This window comes from Hypanus sabinus, chromosome 2 (genome assembly GCF_030144855.1).
Source record: "Hypanus sabinus isolate sHypSab1 chromosome 2, sHypSab1.hap1, whole genome shotgun sequence".
Taxonomy (NCBI): domain Eukaryota; kingdom Metazoa; phylum Chordata; class Chondrichthyes; order Myliobatiformes; family Dasyatidae; genus Hypanus; species Hypanus sabinus.
In genome coordinates this window covers 129,910,333-129,932,882 of record NC_082707.1, presented here as the reverse complement: position 1 = coordinate 129,932,882, position 22,550 = coordinate 129,910,333, and the positions used below count along the sequence as shown (strand labels likewise).

At 41.8% G+C, this 22,550-nt stretch overlaps 2 protein-coding genes across 2 annotated transcripts; one reads left to right on the top strand and one right to left on the bottom strand.

Moving 5' to 3' along the window:
• Positions 1-698: 698 nt before the first annotated feature.
• On the top strand, positions 699-14,353 carry LOC132383817 (acyl-coenzyme A amino acid N-acyltransferase 2-like). The gene is made up of 3 exons (XM_059955027.1): positions 699-1,662; positions 8,991-9,193; positions 13,017-14,353. The coding sequence occupies exons 1-3, from the start codon at positions 1,098-1,100 to the stop codon at positions 13,581-13,583; spliced, it is 1,335 nt and encodes a 444-aa protein (XP_059811010.1). The 5' UTR covers positions 699-1,097; the 3' UTR covers positions 13,584-14,353.
• tmem187 (transmembrane protein 187) lies at positions 14,246-21,217 on the bottom strand. Its single transcript, XM_059955039.1, has one exon. It carries the CDS (start codon positions 20,210-20,212, stop codon positions 19,415-19,417), a length of 798 nt encoding a protein of 265 aa, XP_059811022.1. The 5' UTR covers positions 20,213-21,217; the 3' UTR covers positions 14,246-19,414.
• Between the last annotated feature and the right edge of the window lie 1,333 nt (positions 21,218-22,550).

The following is a 22,550-nucleotide window of genomic DNA, read 5'->3' as shown; positions in this document are numbered from 1 at the left end:
CTATTTTCCTATGAAGGTCTCTGAGATTTTCCGGAGATTCAATCCATAAAACATTGAGATATTGTTGAAGACAAACATCAGTTTGATTAGCCATTTAAGGATGACATTTTGGTAATGGTTAATTTATTTGTACATTTATGGCGTTATGTTGGCCTTGTACTGTAATTGCATTAGTAACTTTGTACCAGCTTTCCCGTTTCCACAAATCAAAGGGCAGTCAAAATTAGTCAATCACAAGATGGGAGTGGTGTCTTCAAGTTTAGCTCCCTCTTGTGCTCATTTTTGATACATGCGTAACAGTCAAACCTAGGAAACTTAAGTTAATTGTTCATGCATATTTCTCATTAAACAGGGAGGGAGAAATGAGTGAAAATTGAGATATGGAAAACTTATCTCAGAATAATATGAAATAAAATCAGTTAACGTTGGGAAAGCTGAGTTCACAGAGAATAATGCAAAAAAAAACAAAATACATCCAGTGAGCGACAGCTTTATTAATAAGAGAATGGCCAGACTTGTTCAAGCTGACAGGAAAGCGACAGTAAGTCAAATAACCAGACCTTACAACAGTAGGGTATAGAAAAGTACCTGTGACGGCACAACACGTCTAACCTTGAAGTGGATGGGCGACAGCAGCGGAAGACTTTGAACATTCATAGTGGCCACTTTAAATAAAAATGCTGATGAGTGTAGTTATTTTCTTCCCTTTGGAATATTGTGGTATTAAACAGAGACGCCAAACATTCCTGTTTTAAAAGGGTTCCGGTCAAGAAATTTACTTGACCACCCAATAACCCCGTGATTGCATTCCTATTTTCCACTCTCACTGCCCCAAATGTCATTGTCTCGATCTTCCTCGACTACAAACCCCTACGTTTTAGCCCGAGTGTGAGTAGATGTCTGCATTATTTTGAAGGTGTGGAAGCAAACAAAAAGCTTAACTGTGGTGGAAAAGAAATCTGATTGGAGCATCTGTCACAGCCGCCCCAGCGATGAAGTCTGCGTTTGATTAATTCCTGCCAGTTTTATGTTGGTTTGGGTTGGGTGAGCGTGCGGTGTAAAGGTCACCGTCGGTTCAGTTGGTTGTCGTGGCGGAGATGTTGGGGCGGACGGCTTTGCGGCTGTTGCAGGCCCGCTGCGGAGCGTGGCGGTGCCCGGGCCAGAGCGGCAGCCGGCGGCGGCGCGGTGCAGCCACGCTCTCGGTCACGCCGCAGCAGAGCCTGGCGGACGAGCCGGTGTGCATCCGTGCGGCGGGGCTGTCGCCGCACCAGGAGGTCACGCTGCGAGCCCTGGTGCACACCGAGAGCGAGCAGATGTTCGACTCTAGCGCCCAGTACCGCGCCGACGATCGCGGCCTGCTGGACGTCAGCCGCTCCCCCTCTTTGGGCGGCGACTACCTGGGCGTGGTGCCCATGGGGCTCTTGTGGACCCTTTCTCCCGCTAGTATGGAGATGCCCTATCAGAAGTTAAGGCCCTGCACCAATCTGACTGGCAGGCCCCTGCGAGTCGACCTGTCCTTGCACTCGGGCCACACGCAGGCCGGAATGATCCCTGGGCAGGTCCTGGCCAAGCAGGCTGTCGACAGGTGGTACAGCAAACCCGGAGTCCGCTGGATTAGGTTAAGGGAAGGCAGGATAAGAGGCAGTTTGTTTCTGCCTCCAGGTAAGCAAAGAGGGGAGTGTTTTCCCTGTGATAGACTGGGCTGTAGCCACTACTTTTGTAGGCTTTTCTGTTCAAGTCCACCTATGCTAAGGGAGATTGTGGGGATGATTTTGCCAGTCTGAACTGATTGGGATCTGCAATTGAGGATCCAGTAACACAGGTATTGATACCCAGGTATTGGGGCTTATTGATTCGTTTTTGATGGATGGTAGTATTGAATGCTGAGCTGCTGTCAATGAAGAGCATCCTGATGTATGAATTTTCACACTTAAGATGTTTCAGGGTTGAGTGATGAGCCAATGAAATGGTATCTACTGTTGACCTGTTGTGATGGTAGGCAAAATGAACCAGATCTAAGTCACCTCTCAGGCAGGAGTTGATATCAGCCTCTTAGAGCACTTCACAACAGCGGTTATAAGTGCTACTGGATGATAGTCATTGAGACAGATTACCCACGTTCTTCTTAGGCACTGGTATAATTAAAGCCTGCTTGAAACAGATGGGTACCTCAGACAGCCGAAGTGAGAAGTTTAAGATAGCGGTGAACACTCCTGCCAGCTGATCAGCACGTCTTTAGTACTTGACCAGGTACCCAGTCTGGGCCTATGCTTTCCATGGGTTCACCCTGATGATTAATGCTTTCACGTTGGCCTCAGAGCAAATTCGCAGGATCATCAGGATCTGTGGGACCTAAAATGTGATCAGATATTCACACCAGTCTTGAAATTAGATAGAGAGAACCCAATTAAATAAATAATGCAAACAAACACTAGTATATTTATTGAGATATTACAGGTATTTGTTGGAAAAAGTATGTGAACCTTTGCTTTCAGTAACTGGTATGACACCCTTGTACAGCAATAACTTCAACTAAACATTTCTATTAACTGTTGATCAGCCATAAACATTGGCTTGGAGGAATTTTAGGCCATTCCTCTTTACAAAACTGCTTCAACTCTGGATTATTCCTTGCATGAACTGCTTGCTTCAGGTCCTTCCACAACATTTTTAAATGATTAAGATCAGGTTTTGACTGGGCCATTCCAAACACGAATTTTCATCTTTTTCAACTATTCTGTTGTTGATTAATTCTTGTCTTTCAGATTATTGCCTTGTTGCATTATCTAACTTCTATTAAGCTTCAGGTGACAGGCTGTTACCCTAACATTCTACTGTAAAATTCTACTGTACAATTTTGAATTCATTATTCTCTCAATGATTGCAAGCTGTCTAGGTCCTGAGGCAGCAAAGCAGCCTCAAACCATGATACTACTTCCATCATGCTTCACAGTAGGGATGAGGTTGTGGTGTTGGTGTGTAGTCAACAGAGCAATGTGCGTTTCTGCCAACAAGTTCAACTTTTGTCTCATCTGTCCACAGAACACTGTTTCAGAAGCATTGTAGAACATCTAGGTGGTATTTTGCAAACTTGAGACATGCAGCAATGGTCTTCATGAACACCGTCCTTGGTCAGTATTCTTCTTATAGTGGACTTCAGCAAGCTCGAGAGATTCCTACAGGTTGCCATTGGGTCTACTTTTCACCTCTGTCATTGTATGTTGTGCTCTTGGTGTGATCTTTGTAGGATACCCACTCCTATGGAGAATAGCAACAGTACTGACTTTCCTCCATTTGTAGACAATTTCCCTTACTGTGGACTGACGAACAGTCAGGTCTTTAGAAATGCGTTTGTAGCCTTTTCCAGCTTGATTCATCTTCACAATTCTTCTAAGTCCTCTGAAGGTTGTTTTGATTGAGGCATTGTGCGCATAAACAGAACTTTCTTGAGAAGAGCAGGCTCTATCAGTAACCTAACTTTATGCATCTTTTTTAAAAGGCAGGGCACCTCTACAACCCACACCTCAAATCTCATCTCATTGATTGGAACACCTGACTCCAAATAGCTTTTGTAGAAGGTATTACCCAGAGGTTCACATACTTTTCCCAAAAAAGATGTGTAATATTGGATCATTTTTCTCTATAAATAAATGACCAAGTAAAATGTTTTTTGTGTTATTTAATTGGGTTCTATTTATCAAGTTTTAGAACATGAGGATCTGATTACATTTTAGGTCATATTTATGCGGAAACAGAATATTCTACAGGGTTCACAAGCTTTCTAGCACCACTGTACTTTACCAAAGTCCATGTTGTCAATTTCCATTGTTCTACTCTCAAAAATGATATTTGCAACTTTAAGAATTCAATCAAACTTTTTGGGAGATGTTTTTCTTGATGAGCACAAATGATACCATTTATCTATTCTCCAGTGTTAGGGGACCTCACAGGGATAGGTTCCAGCAGGCCCTGAGGATTTGTCCACCTTAATATTTTTCAAGAAATCTAATGCTACCTCCTTAATGTCAAAACCCCCTCACTGATCTCACCATTACCCATATCCTTCACCTGGTGAATACTGATGCAAAGATTCCCTTCTTGTCCTATGTACCTTTTCCCTGGCTACCTTCTCACTTTGAATTATACATATAAAATGTATTTTTGTATAAATGATCTGAGATGGTTAAATATATAATTAATTTAACATAAATGTATAAATAGTCAGGTTCCTCAAGGTCGTCATAGCCTTGCGTGGTAGTGTGGGTAAGCTCCCACTACCTATTAAATGCACCCAATAGAGTGTGTCTCAAATAGCCACTAACAACTAAGTCCAGCTCCTGGCATTCGCGTGTGGCTTAGTTACTAAACTCAGCGGAACTGTTTCTACTATCGGGAAAAGGGGCATGGGCGGGTTACTGGCACCTTAAACCCAGCACCTTTGGGCAGATGAGGCTCACCAGTCGTAGTTGGCAACTCATCTAGGAGAAGGAAAACTCTGGTCTCAAACCTCTGCTATCTTGCAGCTATATCCACTCATGGGAAAGGCTTTTGGAGTAAACCTCAAGGAAAACTCCGGAGCTGAGTTCCCTGAGGCAGTCCTACATTGAGTTCAGTGCTGATTGGCAACTCCACTGATGCCAAGCTATATCGATCTCCGCTCTTCCTTTGCGTGGAAGAATCTGCTACGTGGGCTCACCATATTGTACTGCCCTGGCTTGTGCAATACATACTCAGCTGGGATGCAGCATCTATGGTTGACACCAATCAACAGAGAGCCCTTCATAAATAGTCACTGAAACCAATGAGTAATCAAATTAGTGTGATAGCAAGCTCTTTATTACATTGTGTCTCATGTTTTCCGCAGTTTTAAAAGCTGTGGATTCTTCTGGCAATAATGGTATTTATGTCTGCCCAAACTGAAGACATTTCAAAGTTGAGCTGGTTTGTGGTCTGGAGTCAGTTGTGGCTTCAGATCAGGTGAAGATGGCGAATTTGGAGGATGTTGCAAAACCAAATCAGTTATTACAATAATTTGGTACCAAAAGGAGAAATTGATGTTCACGCCATCAGGTTGGAGCCAACGCTGAGAATGGCCTCATAGTGGCAAGAGGCCATGTACTGAAATGTTGGAATGGGAATGGGCATAGGAATTAAAATGGTTGTACAACAAAAAACTCTGCTCCTGGCAGACAGAACAGTGGTGCTTGACAAAACCATCATCAAATTCACGTCAGGTTTCAACAATGTAGAGGAGGCTGCATTGGGAGCACTGAACAAATTAGGCAACCCCAACAGGTTTGTGGCTGAAGTGTTGCCTCACATGAAAGAACTGTTTGGGCCCTTGAATGGCGGTCAAGGAGGAGGTAAATAGACAGGTGTAACATTTCGGTTGTTTGCAGGGGTATGTGCCAAGATGGAGATCATTGGGGAGGGACAAATGGTCAAGGGAATCACAGAGGGAGTGATCCCTTCAGAGAATGAGGGGTGGAGGTGAAGATGTGGTTTGTGGTAAGATCTTGTTGAAGTTGGCAGAAGTTGAGAATGATGTGTCGAATGTGGAGGCTCATGAGTGGTAGGTGAGGACAAGAGGAACTCTATCCCTGTCGAGGCAACGGGAAGATGGGGTGAGCTCAGATATCTGGGAAAAGAAGCAGGGTGAAGGAAGCATCAATGATGGAGTAAGGGAAACCCCATTCTTTGAAGGAGGAGGACATTCCTGATGTTCTGGAAAGGAAAGTCTTATCCTAGGAACAGATGCGGCGGAGTCAAAGGGACTGAGGAAAGGGAATAACATTCTTACAGGAGAGTGGGTGGGAAGAGGTATAGTCAAGATAGCTGCTGGCCCTTCCCATGGTCTTGTGCAGCATCAGAGAAACTCCAAATAAAAAGACCAGACTAAGCCTAGGTGGACGAGCTGCGTTATTACCCAGAGCTCTTGCCCTCAGAACGCATATAGACACATCATGACAGACAGCCTAGTTGACTATCGTGTGAAAGTAACCCAGGCTGTTCAGTCTGCTTCTCCAAAGGTTTCTGCCACCTGGAATGATCTACCAGAAGGATGCACCCTGATTCATAGTGAGTGGATCCTGAATCAAGAAAGCAGATAAGGAGCTATTTGGGCACTCAGTGGGAAGGACCTTATCAGGTGCTGATAATTACTAATTCAGCAGTAAAAGCAAAGGAAAAAGTGGATTCACACTAGCCTCCTCCTGAAGTCAATAATCATCTCCTTGGTCTTACTGATATTGAGCGAGAGGTGGTTGTTGTCTCTGCCAGATTTTCAGTCTCCTATATGCTGATTTGTCACTACACTTGGTTCAGTCAATGACAGCGGTGTCATCGACAAACTTAACTATGGTATTGGAGTTGTGTTTAGTATAAAGTGACTAGAGCAAGGGGCTGGGAACACAGCTTTGTGCTGCACCTGTGCTGAGGGAGAATTCCATTTCCAGTGTATAGTTTTACAAGATCTGAGATGTGAATTAAAAGTTTCTAGAAAATGTAGGCAATGACATTGTTGGTGTCTTATAGAAAGTAGCAGTAGAAATGATTTGCAGTGCGAAAAATGGTCCTCCAAAGTTGTGTAACATTAGATCTTAACCGTTAAGGATGGTGGTGGGGAAAAGGTGCAGCTATAGGCAAAGAGTATTGTACCTATTTACCTAATGAGTCTGAAAACATATCTGACTTGGTTGATCACAAAGAAGCAATCAAGATGAGTACAAACCACTGAGTAGAATTTCTTCAGCTGGATCAAATTACCCCTAAGGAGCTGGGGTTATTGGATGTTTGAAGTTTAGTGCTTACCTCGGTGTGCTTTATCATAGTTTATATTTTAATTACTGATATAAGGGCATCATTAGTAAATCAATCTGCTCAATCTCAAGTGAGCTTCCCCACACATAAGGACAGCCCACTTGTTTATGACATCACGGTTTAAGTAACCCCAATGTTTGAAAACTCAAGGTTGATTACGTCGAATATTCACCACTTCTAGCACATTTTCCTGCCTCTGAATCTTCAAATGTCATGGTTCAAAATGTTGTAATTTGAATCAAGGTGAGGACTGTTGGACTAGGATCCAATTGTTTTTATTGGTGTTTTTCCTTGTAGTTTTAGCTTTCTTTATGCTTCCTAATATGTGTATAATCACATTTAGTAACTTGTATATTTGGTTCTATAATTGGTTTCTTTGTCTGCAAAGCTGAAGCGTGATTCATTCAGCACTTGTTATCTTGACTGGTTTCCATCAGTTTGCAGTATAAAAGGAAATTGTGTGCTTAGGTTCTGCTGTTGCTTTCTATTTCTTACCGCTTGCTGGTATTGGCTGACTCAGTGACCTGTACTATGCTTAACATCTAATAAAATGGCTATAACTAAGATTTGTGCAATGTTGTTGACTTCCAGAGTACCTTTTGAACAACTTCATCTCCAGATCAAACACCCTGCTCCATCACACATGCCCCTTCTGCTGGGTCCTCTCTCCCTATTGTTCCTATCTGCCACCTGACTTCCATTATTTCATTTCATGTTTAACCAACCTTTCCTATCACATTCTATCATCCTTTTGATACCCCCCCCCCCACCTATCACCTTATAGCTTCATTTCTTATCTCTACTCTTCCCTCCTGTATCTGCCTATCACCACACCTACTACTTACAGCTTTTGCTTCACCCCTTCTTTTCATCTCTTAATACCTGCCATCTCTTTGCTATGTTCCGGTCGAGATGAAGGGTCTCAACCTAAAAAGCCAAATGTCCATTTCTCTACAGTTGCTGCATGACCCACTGAGTTCCTCCAGAACTTTATTTGCTGCTTGAGATGCCAGCATCTGCATTCCCATCTTCTTACCCCATTTACTTGTTTTGCTTGGAGTTACAGTGCTGAGCTCAGTACAACCCTGCCTCTACCTTGTCAGAAGTAAGACTGAGATGAGATCAGAAACTGCCCTTACTGAATGTCAGCAAGATACTTAGTCGTGGTGGCTGTCACTGTCACAAATCCTGTTGCTTTGCTGATAATTGGGAGAAGTAGCTGTTAGATGTGGAGATGATGTTTTCCAGAAAGCTCTTCAGAAGTCAAGAATGAAGTGCAGATCACGGTGTTACGGGTGTTTTATAAGATGTTCACCGTAGTACAGGTCAAATATAGTCAATCTGTACTAGCAAGCAAGGCAATAAAGGAACTTGGGCACTTGCTTTCTTTTTGCCCTGAACTACCAGTCTGAACTAAATTAGATAAGAGATCTGTTAACAAGTACTAATTGAGTCATACTCCAGCTTTGCAAAGAAACTGCAGACATATGGGTGATTATACAAACACATAAGCAAGTATAAAGAAAGCTAAAACTACAAAGAAAACTACAATTTAAAAACAACATCTGGACTCTATTCCTATATAACAGGTTTTTGAGCTCAGGTTTTCGATAATATTGAAAAAATTTTGAATATCTGCTGCATATCCTTATTTGATTTGTCCAGACACTAGTGTATTGTTGGTTCTGGGGAACACTGATGTACCTCGAGCCTAATCAATAGATCATAATTCGCTATGGACTTGAGAATGCTCTTTGACCACCTGTAGAAGAATAATTTTGGAATTGTAGAGTGTGAAATATCTTTCCACATAAAGAGGTTAAAAAAAAGAGTGGAGGCATATTTAATGGATCCACTGATTTCACATGAATATGAAAGGTTAAAAAATGGCATGCTGATGGTACCCAGACACTCCAAATTCAGCACCATGAGCATCAATTTGAAACCGTCATCAGAATTTTATCTTCCTGTGACGTACTTGTAACAAATACCAGACTTTAATTTTAATTAATATTGATGTCTGCACAATTTTTTTTAAGAGCTGCAATTTTTAAAATCCGGTACTGAATAGCTGTGATGTTATAATTCAGGGCAAAATTTGTGGCTGCATTCCAAAACAAATGGGTAGATGATTCTTCTAATAAGCAATTTTGTTCTTCTTGTTCCTTCAGGGGATGGTCCTTTTCCTGGAGTGATAGACCTGTTCGGCGATGAAGGCGGTTTGACTGAATTCCGTGCCTGTCTTCTTGCAAGTCGAGGCTTTGCTGCCCTTGCTCTTCCCTACTTTGGGTTTGAGGATCTACCAAAGACCCTGGTAGATTTTCATCTAGAATATTTTGAAGAGGCTGCAGAATATTTATGGAAGCATCCTAAGGTAAGATGGGTCTATTATTGTCTCAGCTATTTATTGAGACCCTTATTTAATCACAATGATACAGTAAGCATAATTACAGGTAACCCCTGTCTTTCAATTCAAAGATAACACAGCATGATGAGATTTTTCTTGGCCAACCCAATATGACACCCGTACCTTGGTCAATGAAACATCCATATGATTTAATCAATATCACATTCTTCTGAAGGTCATTTCTACTCAACAGATTTTTTCTTGTAGCCATATTTCCTCTGACGACCATCTGAGTTTACAAACCCATCTCCTCTCCAACATTCTTGGAATAAAGATATATCCTTTAGGACTGAGATGAGCGGAAATTTCTTCAGCCAGAAGGTGGTGAACCTATGCACTCTGCTGCTAAAGAGGCCCATGGAAGCCATTGTTGTTGTATTTAAAGCAAAGATTGATAGGTTCTTGACATGCAAGGGAGTTAAGTGTTACTAAGAGAAGACAGGAGAATGGGATTGAGAAAAAGATTAGCCATGATTGAATGGCAGACCAGACTCAATGGGCTGAATGGTCTAATTCTGCTGCTGCATCTTGTGAGCATTCTGGGAATAAGCTTGTGGACTTTTAATCTCATTTTCATCCCAGCTTGTCAACCTAATATCTCCTTTTAATCTCCAACATTGAATTGTATCCAGTGGTATGAGTAGTTAATTGTATCAAAATCAATTTCTTAATTGGATTTATGCCAGTGCTTTGGTGTCTATGAGCTACATTATCTGTTTCACACTATGCTGTTAAGTATCTGTCCATTGGAGAATCTGGAATTCATTGCCAGAAATGGCTGTGGAGGCCTAGTTCATTGTATATCTTTAAAGTGGAGGTTGAGTATTAAGAGCTTCAAAGGTTACAGGGAGAAAGTAAGATACTGGGGTTGAGGGGGTAATTCATTTAGCCATAATCATATGGCAGAGCATGAATGGCCTAGTTCTGTTCCTGTGCCTTGTGGTCTTGTGTCTGAGATCTTCCCAAGACTAGTTCTTGAATTTCAATAACTTGCTAATTGCATTAATGATCCAGAGGAAAAAGCAGAGTGTAAGGTATCAATTGTTGCCAATAACACCAGAAATAGATGAGAGGCTGTGTTGTAGTGAAGATTTTTGCATTCTGCCACAAAATAACAAGTGGGTGAACACAGCAGAAGTGGAGGTTGCAGGTTCAATTTCAATATTTATGAGAAATTTGGATAAGTACATGGATGGAAGGGGTGTGGAGGGCTATGGTCAATGGGCCTTTACAGAATGTTAGTAGATGGCCTGAAAGGCCTGCTTCTGTGCTGTAGTGCTGTATGACTCTGTCTCAGAAACTGGAGTTTAATGTGGGGAGAGTCTGAGGTTATTCACTTTAGTAAAGAGGAATCAAAAGGTAGACCACCATCCAAATGGAGAGAAATTGCAAATGAGTGAAATGCAAAGGGATCTAGATGTTCTGCCTGAATCATAAGGATGATAGTCAGATACAGCAATTATTTAGGAAGGGAAATTTCACATGTACCTTTATTACAGGAGGGTTGGAGTTTAGAAATAGGATTAAAGTTTAGAAATGGGGAACTATTATAACAATGACACAGGGTGTTGGTCAGCTCATTAAGTACTCTACATAGTTTTATCCCCCTTAAGAAAGGATGTACTAGTACGTGAGGCAATCTAAAACTAATTGAGGATCATGAATTATTGATGAAATTAGAACCTAAGATCCGAAGAAGGCAGGAGAGGATAGAAGTTTCCATGATTCAGAAAGCCAAGGAGACACTATTACAAGATAAGGGGACGTCATTTAAAACAAATGTTTGTCATAATCTCGTACCACAGAGGATGCTAAATCTCTTGGAATTCTCAATTCCAGGAGGTCATAGAGACTAGAAAAGTCAGGAAATTCTGGGCTGTGGGGAACTTGCATAGAGGTTAAGGCTGAGCTATGGCCCTGTTGAATGGTGGAACACTCTTAAGAGGCGTGGTGGCATACTCCTGCTCCTCTTATTGTAAAGTTATTGAGTATTTCCAGAGTAAATTTCCTCAATTAGACTTGTGATGGCCCAGCATCATGCAAGTCTCAAGTGTGGATCAGTCTTTGGCTTTTAAGTATAATGTTATAACACAGACTCAGGAAATTTAGAATTGTCCCTCCGTGTCTCAGACATCAGGATATCAAATGCAGTTCTTTTAAAATAGTCACGTATGAGGACACAATGTTTTCCAAGAAGGCAATAATTATATCCACTGCATCTTCCCTGACTTTATCTTCAAATCAGCAACAAACAGTTTAATAAGTTATCATTGTATGCCCCTTTATTAGTTTTAAAATTTTCCAGCATTTTCTACCATTCTTAGAGTCACACATCACAGAACCCGCCCTTTCAGCCCACATGTCTATGTGAGCCATAAAGTATTCATTCTATTTACCAACACTTGGTTTTAGCCCACTTTGCAAAGTACTCATCCAAATATTGTGGCATGGGGAAAAAATTCTGAGTAACTATGCTTCTCAAATTTATAAGCTGTATCAGATACCCTCACAACCTTCTCTGCTTCAAGGAAAACTATGTATTGAAAATACCAGCATCAGTTTACCCACTATTCAGTCTTTATGGTTCAAAGTTCAAAGTAAAAATTTATTGTCTATATCTATATATGTTGTCAAATACTTTTCTGAGATTCATTTTTGCAAGAATCTTTATAGAGCAGACAAGTGCAATAGAATAAATGGAAAACTACACATAAAGACTGGCAAATTGTGTAAATACAAAAAGAAACAAAAATAAGTAAGTAAATAAATAAATTGCAAACTGAGAGCATGAGTCATGGAGCCCTTGAAAGTGAGTCCAAAAGTTGTGTTCAGTGATCAGTTCAGTTGTGGTGAGCGAAGATGCCCACATTGGTTCAGAAGCCCAATGGTTGAAGGATTATAACTGTTCCTGAACCTGGTGGTATGAGACCTAAGGCTCCTGTAAGTAACATCCTGATGATAGTAGCGAGAAGAGAGCATGGTCTGGAGGGTGGGGATCCTTGATGATGGATGTTGCTTTCTCGTGGCACTGCTCCTTGTAGATGGGAGGGTTTTTCCTATGCTGTGTGGGTCTGTCACCATCATTTTAGTAGGCTTTTCCATTCCTGAGCATTGGTGTGTCCATACCAGACTGTAATGCATCCGGTTAGGATACACTCCAAGTGATTAAAATTATTGACCCTCTCCATGTCCAATCCCCTAATGAGCACTGGCTCATAGACACTCAATTTCTTTCGCCTATAGTCAATAATCCACTTTTTGGTTAGGTTGGATAAGTTTAATGACCTTATTTTGATATACTCCAGGACAGCATCTTATTTCTTTGTGGTTCTGCTGCTTATTACCACCTCACATGTAGGATCTAATTTTCTCTGTTACTTAGTTGGTATGCACTCTTGACATCACCAGTCTGTAGCATAATGCACAGGTATGTAATATCATACCACTTTACCACATTAACTTATATTACATCAAATGATCCTCCTTCAGATACATATCTCTTGGGACTTCCTTCAGGTATTATCTCATATAATAAATAAAATTGTCACATCTGACACTGATAATGAATGGTGAGTGTTGTAGTGCATGACTTTGACATCTTTGAAAGTTACTTTCTGCCTTGTGTGTGGGAAAGTTTGATGTAGGATTAAAATACTGTATTAGTCACTTATTGAACAATATAGATTGCACTGTTGTGAACATTTATGCATTTTTCTGGATTAGTTTGTATGTATACCAAGATTTATGTTATTTAGAGCAAGCTTCTATAATGGATTTTGAATTTTTGTAGGTGAAAGGCTCTGGTATTGGAGTAATAGGTTCTTCGAAAGGTGCGGATTTGGCTCTATCAATGATCACGTTTATACCAAAAGTGATGGCATCTGTTTGTATCTCTGGCTGCAATGCAAACACTTTAACTGATCTGCATTACAAAGATGTGTATCTCTCCTGTGTGACTCACAATTTAGATGAAATCATTCGTTTGGACTCAGGAGTTCTAGATCTGTCTGGTACATTTAATGACCCCAATGAAAATCAAAAGAGCATCATCCCATTAGAAAAAGCTGAAGGACACATCCTGTTTGTGGTAGGAGAAGATGACAAGATATTGAACAGCAAATTCTTCGCTGAGGAAGCGATAAAAAGACTGAATACACATGGGAAAAATAACTACAAACTCCTGAGTTACCCAGGAACTGGGCATCATATTGAACCTCCATGTTCTCCATATTGTTTTGCGGTGATTGACCGCTTCCTTGGGCATCCAGTACTGACAGGAGGAGAACCAATACAGCACTGCTACGCCCAAGAAGATTCCTGGCAAAAGATTCAAGAGTTCTTGCATTTACATTTATGATGAAATGAGCTACAGATTTAAGAAGATCCTTTTTATAAACTTTTAAGTGTTACTGATCTAAGAAATTCTTCAGTATTTCATGCAAAAAAAACTGTACAGAGTGCAATCCAAGAACATCTGAAATTCTTATTATGAGCTACTAATTACATTACTGTTGGAATATTTTTTGTTCATAATTACTTCATTAAGCATTCTGTTAAAGCAGTGCTGTCAATAAGTATTTCATCAATACCATCCAGTAATGTAGAGATTAAATTCACCTTTGCACGAAGACTTGAAAGCCGTTGATTGTAGTTGTTTGTTGCATTTTATCTTCATGGTGACCAATTTAGTTTTATTTCACCACAATTGATCTTTTCTTCCTTTGTTTCTAAAGATTGTAACACAGGTTAGGTTTAAAGTGATAATTTCAAAATTAATAATCATTTTATACAACTCCAAACTTCTTTAAAAACACAAAATGCTGGCAGAACTCAGCAGGCCAGACAGCATCTATGGGAGGAGGTAGTGACAACATTTCAGGTCAAAACCCCTCATCCTCCCATAGATGCTGTCTGGCCTGCTGAGCTCTGCCAGCATTTTGTGTTTTTATTTATTTCCAGCATCTGCAGATTCACTCGTGTTGCCTCCAAACTTCTTTGTTGATCGAATCTTGCCTGTACTTTTTCTCTTTTTCTCTCTCTCTCTCTCTCTCTCTCTCTCTCTCTCTCTCTCTCTCTCTCTCTCTCTCTCTCTCTCTCTCTCTCTCTCACTCTCACTCTCACTCTCACTCTCACTCTCACTCTCACTCTTCCCCCCCCCCCCCCGTCCATTTTGGGGACAAATACTCTTCACTGGAATCTTGTTTTGGCCATATATACATCTAGGTAATGTTGTTTTCAGCCTAGATAGCTGGTCAGTTAGCAGATACCCACACTATGATTATTTCTGTTTACTCTCCTTTCTTGAGCCAATACACTGTCAAGCTCCTTTGTATGTTTCCATTTTGCTTCTGGGCACCTATAAACATGGAAATCAATTACCTAGTGTAGCAATTCTTTCCTCTCAAGTGAATTGAAACTAACAGCAGATCAAACCTTTTTGTTCAATTGAAGTTCTCAACTATAGTTATTGCAGCCTTTGAACGTGTATTCATTTTCTAGAGTGCATTAATCAATAGGCAGTATTAGTGGAGTGGCTGACTGTCAGAGTTCTTTGTTTTAGTCGCTTGGTGCTTGTGAGTAAGACAAAGTAATGGTGCATACAAAGGCAATGATAACATTGAATGAATAAATTTAAATATATGAGGTAACCAGAATTGTGCCAATGATGACTTCTGTTCACCAATGTTGCCAGAATTATTTTAATGTGAAAATTGGATTTTCTTGTATTGTTTTCATATGGAATTATATGTAATTAAAACATGCACCTGTTTTGATTGGATAATTCAATTGTCAGTAGGCATTTTTTTTATTAAAAGCTTTTCCTTGTTGAGGGGAGGGAAGGTGTGGAGAGCAGGTATTTTGGCTGTGGAACTGTTAGTGGCGAATGTTACAAAGAATGAAAATTGGAAATTTGTACCCCACTTCTAAGGAATCAAAAAGGCATCTTTATTGCAGGAGAAACAATTAAAAGAAGATTGTAATTGGAACTCTTAAAAACAATCTGCCAGCGTTCAGTAAGCCTATCTAATGAGTGTCTTCCTAAATTGCTAAAACATTTTGATGTGAAAAGAGATTCTACATACATGTTGATAATGGGAGTACTTCATGTTTTAAAATTCTTACATTCTGTGCTTCCTTGTCGCAAAACATACTACAATTGTAATACATTTCTTGGTTGTCACTATAATATTGGTCACATTTTTAATGGGCATTGCATATATAAGGATTGATGGTGTTGCTTCACGACATTATAGTTATTTGTTTTGACACGGGAGAATATTCAGCTCACTTGTTCTGTGGTGACTTCTGATAGGTCAAACCTGTCAGACCCATTCTTTTTATTTTCCCGTACTCTCCATTTCTGGTGCCCCTCAACTCCCCTTTGCATCATTTACAGTTGCTGATTAATCTGCATCACTTCAGAGGTGGGATGGAACTTGGGGGCATGCTGGTGATAAGTGGAATACACCTAGCCAGAGGAAGAATATGTACATTTCATGCAGATGGTGACAGGCCAGGTTCAAATCCAGTTTCTTGGAGCTGTGAAGCAACATGTTAAATGGTGTGATGCTTCTGAGATTCTTGACATACATAGTGGGAAAACACCTAAATGCCACTTTTTTCTGAAAAGTTGAGTTCGGATAGTGACCTTTCAAGATTGTACAAGTTTTAACCAATGTCCTATTGAACATTGGGCAGTACATCTTAAATCCTAAATGGATTGTTTAGAATCATAAAGAAACACAGGTCCTACAGCCCAAAAAGTCCACTGCAACCACAGAGCCCACCTATTTCATCCCAAAGTCCTGTGTCCGGCCCCACATGTACCTATCCAAGTGAAAAGGCAGTATTGTTTTCTTCCATTGTTGTTCATGTGAAAGCTCTTCCAATGATACAAACATTAAAAAGGATATTCAGTCTTCTTTGCAGCATTCCAGTGTATTCTTAATGCTATCAGTTGCTTTGACTCACCTCATTAGATATAATGTCAAGTACAATTTTTAATGGCACTAAATTGAACAGGGTAAAAATCCTGCTGCTGCCTGTAATGAGTTTGTACGTTCTCTCCGTGACAGTGTGGGTTTCCTCTAGGTGTTCTGCTTTCCTCCCACAGTCCAAAGACGTACCTGTTGGTAGGTTAATTGATCTTTGTAAATTGTCCCATGATTAGGTTCGGATTAACTCTGACTCAAAGGGCCTATTCTGTGCTGTATCTCAATAAATAAATAAATATGGCTCTCTGGTGTGTTCTTGCTAGCCTATCTAAACAACATAACAACATTAGACACCTACCAACCTCTGGGAACTTCACCACTGGCTAACAACAAAATAAAGTTCAAATTCATTATCGAAGTATATATCTGTCACAATATATTACCCTGAGGTTCATTTTCTTGCAGGCATTCACAGTACAATAAAACATAATAGAACCAATGAAAAATCGCACACAGCAAAGACAAACAACCAATGTACAAAAGACAAACTGAAAATAGAAAGAGAACAAAAATATAATAGTAAATAAATAATCAATAAGTATACAGAACATGAGTTGTCAAGTCCTTGAAAGTGAGTTTATACATTGTGGAATCAGTTCTCTGTTGGGTTGAGTGAAGTTATCCACTCTGGTTCAAGAGCCCGATGGTTAAGGAGAAATAACTGTTCCTGAGCCTGGCAGTGCAGGACATGAGGCTCCTGCACCTCTTTCCCAATGGTAGCCAGCAAGAAGAGAGCATAGCCGGCTCACGGATGCTACTTTCCTGCAACAGCGCTCCTTGCAGATGTGCTCAATGGATGGGAGAGCTTTACCTGTGATGGACTGGGCTGTATCCACCACTTACTGTAGGTTTTTCCATTCAATGGCATTAGTGTTTCCATACCACGCCATGAGGCAATTAGTCAATGTTTTAGATGACGCGCCAAATCTTAGCAAACTTCTAAGAAAATGGAGATGTTGCTGTGTCTTTGTAATGTCACTTACGTACTGGACCCAGATCAGATCCTCTGAAAGGATAAGGTTGAGGAATTTAAAATAGTTGACCCTGTCCACCTCTGATCCCCTGATGAGGACATTGGATTCCTCCTCCTGTAGTCAATAATCAGCTCTCTGGTTTTGTTAACATCGAGTGGGAGTACCAAGTCACTCTTCCAGCAGGAGATGATATGCTCCATCACCAATTTCTCAAAGCACTTCACCACTGTGGGTGTAAGTGCTACTGAATGATACAAACATTCAGGTTTGAGGCAGGTTACCACATTCTTCTTGGACACTGGCGCAATTGAAGCAGTGGGTACTACAGTCTGCAGAAGAGAGAGGTTAAAGATATCAGTGAATACTCCAGCTAGCTGATTAGCACAGGTTTTCAGTAGTGGGGGCAGTTACCCTGTTCCGGCCATAGGTTTGGTAAGAGCAAATATATCCACATGGGCATCACAAGTTCTTCTCCAGTCCCTGCAAAATCTGAGATTACCTTGGTTTATTGACTCTAATGCGCTATTAGACTACAAATCTCTCCTCCCTGGTATTATGAGTGTTCTCTGAAACATCTCCACTTGTTCCCCTTATCTTTTGAGCAATCATGATTTTTCTCATTTTGCCCTGCTGATAACTAAAGAGATATACTCTCTCCCTAGCCACTCTTTTAATATGGCTATAGTAACTCTTGGGATTTGCCTGCTAGATCCACTTCATGCCCTCTCTTTGCTTGCAGTTCCCGCTGCTGTGCCGTCAATGTAAAGAGGGGTGTGAGTAGTGTGAGATGTCCAGAAGTCAATGACCATCTCCTTGGTCTTGTTGATATTGAGGACGAAGGTATTTGCCAGGCACCAGGCCTTGAGTTCTTCTACCTCATCTCTGTAGGCTGTCTCATCATTGTTGATGAGCCCCACAACTGTAAGGCCATCAGCAAATTTGACAATGTGTGTGGACTATACTGGCTAGGACCACAATTATTGCTCAAGCTAACTCAGCTGTATAGTATTCCTCTTTTTCACTGACCACTACTAGATCATTAACCAAAAATTTTTGACAATCAAGTGTACAATCTTCAATATCTGCCCCACCCCATGGTGTTACAGCCTAGACACTGGGATCTACCTGTCTTTTTGATGCACTAAATCATTGTTTGAGTTAGTGGTAATGTTGATTTTGGACCTTGCAAAACCGTGAAATAGGTCAGAAAAGATGTTGCATGCATCACTCAGGCAGTCTACAATAGCTTCCTGCTAAAGCACATTAATATGGATTACAGCTTCTGAAAATTTGCTGTGCAGCAAACTGATAAAGGCTCTAGCCCTTAAAGACAGTCAATATGTCAGCATGACAGTAGGGTACAGAGGAGAGAAAATGACTGAGTCACTTCTCTTCTGTGAGTTAACTGCTAGCTCAATATATATATTAGGTACAAGAGGTACTGGATGTACCACTGTGTACATCTGTGGTCTGCTGCTGTTCCAGCACATCCACTTCAATGTGTTGTACGTTCAACTATGCCCTTCTGCACACCCCTGTCAAAGTGTGGTTATTTGAATTATTATCACCTTCCTGTCAGCTTGAACGTTTCTGGCCATTCTCCTCTGACCTCGATCATTAACAAGGTGTTTTTACCCACAGAATTGCTGCTCATTGTATGTTTTTTGGGTTTCCACACCATTTCTTGTAAACTCTAGAGGTTTTTTTTGTGTGTAAAAATCACAGGAGATTTGCAGATATTCTGAGATACTCAAACTACCCAGTCTGATACCAACAATCATTCCATCGTCATAGTCACTTCAACCACATTGCATCCGCATTCTGATGTTTGATCTGAATGACAAATGAAACTCTTGACCATTTTTGCATGCTTCTATACACCGAGTTGCTGCCACTTGATTGGCTGATTAAATATTTGCATTAATGAGCAGGTTTACATGTGTACCTAATGAAACACGAGTGTAGGAAATACTTGATGAATAAAAACCGGTCCAGCCCAGCAGTATCTGTAGAGGATACTGTCTAAGGTTTCAGTTCAAATCCCTGCAATAGGATTTCATGGGTTTAAAGATACAACTTCAGGAGCACTGAAATACTGTTAATGGAATGCATTAATTTAATGGTACAATGAAGATAAAGAGAGACACGCACCCATTACATCTATATTTCTGTTTATATTATTATGAAAAACGGTGTTTTTGGAATTAAAAAGCACACTGCTACTTGAGCTTCAGAATTTTCCGTCCCGCCAGGTGCTGTAGGAAACAGAGGCTATAGTGGATCTGCAACAGATCGCAGAGTTTGGACCAGAAATGTCCAGACAACGGCCCAGACAAGAGGCCGAGCCCCGGGTCGAGGTCCGCCAGCGGCAGGTCCAGTAGCTTCAGAACCACAAAGCCGAAGCAGGAAGCCACAGCTAGCAGCAGGTACCGGTGGGAAACCGCGTCGCCCAGGCGACGCTGCGCCGCTAGCCCGGCCCGCACGGCAGTGGCGATGTGACAGCCGAGGGCTACCTCGAAGCCGCGGCGGTGGAGCAGCGCCAGACCGTAGCTGGCGATCGACGCCGCCTCCACTGCCAGCGCGCTGGAGAGGCGGCGGCTCTTCCCGTCCTCCTGCCCCTGCAGCAGGTACGCCGCCCACACCGACACCCAGGCGAAGATGGGCAGCGTGAGCCACTGGTCGAGCACGGCTGGGCGCTGGGACTGCGAAGCGATGCGGGCCCACTGCACCGGCCCGTAGGCCAGCACCATCCAGGCGAACGCGTCCTTGTGGTAGCAGTCACCGCCCGCAGCCTCCCGCCGCAGCCAGTGGGCCCCCAGCGCCACGTAGCCCAGGTTGACCAGCGAGTTGGCCGGCATGGCCAGACAGCGTGGCAGCCAGGCCAAGGGCCGCTCGGCGTAATGCTCGTACCCCAGCTCGGTCCACACGCCGTCCATGGCGCCGCTGCAGGTGACGGCGATGCAGAGGCCGAAGAGCAGCAGGACGTGCAGGAAGGCGCTCTGCTCCGGCGCCCACATCCTTTGACTCTACTTCCCTACAGCCTGGGCTTGGAGGCTGCGATCGGTGCTCAGTGTCGGTCTCTCTCCTCCGCACACCCGGAACAGTAACTTCCTGCTATGTCGGAATCTTGCCGAGGTGGCGAACTTCAGTTTCAGGCATCTACAGTATTTGTTTGTGGATAGTTACAACACTTTTAACCACCAACCACCGTCCAACAACCCTCGATTTAATCCTAATCACGGGACAGTTTACAATGGCCAATTACATTCTTTGGACTGTGGGAGGAAACAGAAGACACTGACCTGTGGCTCATGGAGTTGTACAGCACATAAACACGCTCCTCTGTTTCTGTTTCTCTATGCTGACCATCTGGAGAGGCATGAGACTGCAAATATTGGAATTTGGAGCAAAACAAAAGACAAAGTGCTGAAGGAACTCAGCAGGTCAGATAGCATCAACTGAACGAAATGGACAGTCATCATTTCAGGTCTACATGCTGCATTTGGACTGCCAGATGAAGGGTCTACAGCCAAAACTTAGCTGCGACTTGGTTTATTTGAGCTCCAGATCCCTATCTACACTGATCCCACTTGACTGCTTTTGGCCCACATCCCTCTACTTTGACAGTTCCTTTCCCTGTTTGGATGCTGCTCGACCTGCTTAGTTTCTCTGGCATATTGTTTGCTGCTCTGGGTTCCAGCACGTGCATCTCCCTTGAAACCTTTCCCATCCGTGCTCCTGTCCAGATGTCTTTTAATGACTGTTTTTGCCACAGCCACAGAACCAAGCCCTTCCGTGTCCTCCAGCCCAACATGTTCATTTAATTCTATTTTACAGCACTTGGCCTGCAGCCTTCTATGCTTTGGTGATGTACTTAATAATAATAAGTACTTTATTGATCCCGAGTGGAAAATTCTTTCATTACAGTAGCAACATACAAAAACACGCTTAGCAGTGTGCAGTCTTAACTAATAAAATACATAATAATATACACAATTTACTAATGTGCAATAATGTACAAAATAATAAAGCAGAGACCATTATGCTATGTGTGTTCTCCTCTCGCGCAGAAATAAACTGTTGTACAGTATATTCTTATTGCATTGGTAGGAAAGACTTCCTGTAACGAACCTTGTGACGATGGAGCTGAATGAGTCTGTTTGAAAGGTGCTCCGCTGCTTATTCAGTAGGTCATGGAGAGGATTGTCCATAATGATCTGTTTAAATGACCTCCTCTCCACCACTAACTCAAAAAAGTCCAGGTTGTAGCAAAGGACGGAGTCAGCCTTTTTGATGAATTAATTTAACATTTCTACATCACCTGCGCTGGTTGCTCCCCCAATATAAAGCCACAAAGAAGACTGCTCTCACTGGTGAAAGATCTCCAACATCCTGCTGCACACATCGAAGGATCTCAGCTTCCTTAGAAAATAGAGCATCTTATAAAGCTGTTGTGAGAGTATCTGCCTCCACCATCCAATGCATTTCAGACTTTATCTTCTGATAACTCCAGAAAATTGAGCACAGAATTTAAGTCTGGCACTTCCCCTTATCACCAAAGGAAAGTAATATCACATGAAAGGGTTATTAAACTGAGTCTTTAATTCTGTGGCTAAGCTCAGCTCCCATACCATCTACAAATTATTGTTTTTGTTGCTGGCCAAGTCAAAGGTGGTGACAAATCTACATATAGGAGATTGTAAATTTGGTTGAATGGTGCCACAATAACAACTTCTCACTCAGTGTCCATGTCACACCTTGAGTTTTGGTGAGTGTTGTTTGCCCTTGTAAAGGCCACATTCAGTGCAAAGGAGTTTATTGTGTCCCAGAGGTTAAAAACAATTAGAAAAAGTGCACAAATAATTACAATGCAAAAAAAAATAATAGAGATCCACCAGACCTTTAGGACTACAGCTTTAAAACATCAGTCTGAAGTAATACACTTCACCTCACCTAACCATACCCTCCACCCCTTCCCACTTACACCAAATGAACCTTTAACTCAGGATCTCCCTACTTTAAGAGAAAAGGGATAGTCCATTCTTTGGAATGCAGAGGAGTAGTTAACATGAGCCTGAATAATTATACAAAACCCAAAAGGCAGGAATTCACATCTTTCTTCACAATCACAAATCACCTCAAATACATTCATCACAATAAGATCAAAATTGCATTGTGCAACAAATCAATCAATAACTAACCATTTTCCAGGAGCCAGCCCTCTTCCCCAACCCTACTCTTCCACAGAGGCGGCACAGCGCATGTGCCGCCACAAACAGGCACCTTTGTTAGATACCTGTCGTCAGTCAGGTCCCCGCCCTGCAACAAACAAACAGGGCACGTCAAGGAATGCAA

Excerpts from the sequence above, each read along its gene's own strand:
- tmem187 (XM_059955039.1), bottom strand. The coding sequence starts at position 20,212 with ATGTGGGCGCCGGAGCAGAGCGCCTTCCTGCACGTCCTGCTGCTCTTC.
- LOC132383817 (XM_059955027.1), top strand. The coding sequence starts at position 1,098 with ATGTTGGGGCGGACGGCTTTGCGGCTGTTGCAGGCCCGCTGCGGAGCG. Across the intron at positions 1,663-8,990 it reads CAGTTTGTTTCTGCCTCCAG|GGGATGGTCCTTTTCCTGGA; the intron begins GTAAGCAAAGAG and ends TTGTTCCTTCAG. Across the intron at positions 9,194-13,016 it reads ATTTATGGAAGCATCCTAAG|GTGAAAGGCTCTGGTATTGG; the intron begins GTAAGATGGGTC and ends GAATTTTTGTAG.